The sequence below is a fragment of the Quercus lobata genome, chromosome 6 (genome assembly GCF_001633185.2).
Source record: "Quercus lobata isolate SW786 chromosome 6, ValleyOak3.0 Primary Assembly, whole genome shotgun sequence".
NCBI classification, from domain to species: domain Eukaryota; kingdom Viridiplantae; phylum Streptophyta; class Magnoliopsida; order Fagales; family Fagaceae; genus Quercus; species Quercus lobata.
Genome location: NC_044909.1, coordinates 13,712,720 through 13,715,518, shown reverse-complemented (window position 1 = coordinate 13,715,518; position 2,799 = coordinate 13,712,720). Strand labels below are relative to the sequence as shown.

The following is a 2,799-nucleotide window of genomic DNA, read 5'->3' as shown; positions in this document are numbered from 1 at the left end:
AAAAGTTAAACAACTCACGTTGTTGCTGTTTTTTCCCTTGAAAAAAACACCCCATGTTTATCCCAAAAAAAAAAAAAAAACTAAATATCCAAAAAAAAACTAAACTATATAGATATATACACTTTTTTTTTTTTTTATAAGCAAATACATTTTTAACTCCCACTAAAACGTTGCCTACAAAACAGGACCACTCTCCTGATGGTTTTCAAATTGCTCTTTTTTTTTTCTTTTTTTTTCTTTTTTGTAAAGGTTAATAATTTGCATTCATTCTATTTTGAAATTAATATATTTTTCAATCACAAAAATACCTAAAGGTATGATGAAAAATTATTTTATGTGCAAACGCATAATACTTATCACACCCCTAGGCATTTTGTGATTGGAAAATGTAATAATTCCAAATTATAATTTATGTAATCTATTAAATTTTACCCAAAAAATAGAAAAGTATTTAAACACGCACGTGAATGCATGCTCAAAAGCTAGTATAGTATTAAATATTTATAAATACATTTGGAACGGGACAGCAAAACCCATCCCGTTCCATCAAATGTGCCGAGATGAGTCAACGTGGGTACTACATTTTTGCGGATGTGTACGATCATGTGTTATACATATAAGTAATTACAAGATGATTCACTAGAATAACCCCAAAATATTGACTAAAGATTTCAAAGCCAGGAAAGAAAACGTTGGAATGATCCTGATTAAAGATTTCCAATCCAAAGAATACGTAGGAATGATCTAAGATACTGATTAAGATTTCCAATCCAGGGTCTCATTCATCTCAAAGAGGCCTTGGTTGCTCAGGAACCACTAGCCTCTCAGTAAGTTGTCTTTTATTCTGGTTTATGCATTGAAATTAAACTTCATGTCGCTAAAGAGGAACGAAAGAAAAAGGTTTAAGATAACTAGGAGAAACTAAAACCAGAAAGGCAGACACATTAGTCGAGCAAACAAAATTAATTAATTACTGCTATTATGTTGCTTCCATAAGCATATAAACAACTCCTACAGCGTTCACATATTCATTAGAACATGTCATAAGAAAGACATGCATACATGTTGCACACTAGTACTGCTCATGGAACTGAAATAACCACATTACATAAAACTTGACTTCATACATTATTTACAACACAACTTCGTGCTTTGGTTCATTCACACTTTGGTAAAACGCAGGTAGTCTTTCTTGGATGGAAGGTCTGCAGTCTCAAAACCCTGAGGGAACATCTCCTTGGCTTGTTCATTGGACAAACTGGGAGAAATGACCACAGGATCTCCTGGTTTCCAATTCGCTGGGGTGACAACCTTGTGCTTAGCTGCCTTCTGCAGCGACTCTAAGACCCTCACCACTTCGTCCATGTTTCGGCCAGTACTTGCCGGGTATAGAAGGCTCAGCTTTACCTACACAACCCACCAGATAAAATGTTAGCACCCATAATTACTACTAGTAATTTTGTTAATTTAGACAAATTAACACAATATTGGAACCATATATATATAGTTTAAACCTTCTTATCTGGGCCCACTATATGCAAAGCTCGAGATGGGAGCTGGTTTCCTGAGGAGTCTTTCTCATCTGGGTCCACCATGTTCAATTGCTTGATGATCTCTCGGTTTGAATCTGCAAGGATCGGGTATGTCACCTTGCACCCTGGCTGAAAGGACATAATAAATTAACAAGACATTTGTTTTATGAGTGATGCTTGGGATAGTGGCAATTCCTCTAGATAATTTTTACATATTGGTGTGTCAATTTTCAAAAATACAGTAACCTAACGAGAATTAATCCAAAACATAAGAATTAAGATTAAAAAAAACATACAGTGTAGGCTTCAATATCCTTGGTCCACTCTTTGTGGCTCTGCACATCATCACAAGACAGCCCCACAAGCTTCACCCCTCGCTTCTCGAACTCCTTAGCATAGGCTGCCATCTTGCCAAGTTCCGTAGTGCAAACCGGCGTGAAATCGCCTACACATTACACAAACGAAACAAAGTTCCAAGCCAACCAAAACATGCATGTTAATTAAACACATAAATACACCAATGATGCAAATTAAGGACCTTTTGATTTACAAACACTAATTGATTGATATGAAGTACCAACCCGGGTGAGAGAAGATGATGGCCCAGCTATCACCGATGTAGTCATAAAGCTTGATTCTTCCATGGGTGCTATCAGCTTCAAGGTCGGGAATTGTGTCTCCGAGGGTCAAGCCTGGCATTTTCAATGCAATGGAAACAACAATGTCAGAGACTCTTCTTTTGTTTTTCGTGTTTCTTTGCTTGAAGTGGAAGTGGGAGAGAGGTTGAGTTTATAAAGGATGAAGGTCTGGTTCATGCAGAGAACGTGGCATGCATCGTGGCTATAAAGTTCGGCAGTTGCCTGCATGTTACTGGAGTGCACTAAGCCCCTTCCACATGTACTGCCATTCCTCTTTGTCTCTCTCTCCCTCTCTCTCTCTCTCTTCCGCTTTTTTCTTTTTTTTTTTTCTTTTTTTCTTTTTTTTTTTAATTTTTAGAGATGTTATATCTACACCATTTTTACAATAAATCACAGGTGATTAGTTATTATTAGTTTAAATTTCAAACTAACTCTAAGATTACTTTTTTGTCCCAACAATAACAACTAGTAACAATTTTTTTTGAAAAAACAACTAGTAACAACTTGTTACTTAAAATTTGTTGTAAAAATGTTGTAGATTTTTTTATTTTTTTATTTTTTATATATATATCTATTCTATTGAAACTGATGCTGATTTTCTGCGTTGTTTGGTAACGTTGGTCCAATGC

The 2,799-nt window shown here is 35.6% G+C and overlaps 1 protein-coding gene across 1 annotated transcript; it reads right to left on the bottom strand.

Moving 5' to 3' along the window:
* Positions 1-955: 955 nt before the first annotated feature.
* LOC115951004 (1-Cys peroxiredoxin) lies at positions 956-2,290 on the bottom strand. The gene is made up of 4 exons (XM_031068308.1): positions 2,114-2,290; positions 1,829-1,977; positions 1,515-1,661; positions 956-1,407 (listed from the first exon to the last, which is right to left on the bottom strand). The coding sequence occupies exons 1-4, from the start codon at positions 2,229-2,231 to the stop codon at positions 1,162-1,164; spliced, it is 660 nt and encodes a 219-aa protein (XP_030924168.1). The 5' UTR covers positions 2,232-2,290; the 3' UTR covers positions 956-1,161.
* Positions 2,291-2,799: the final 509 nt, after the last annotated feature.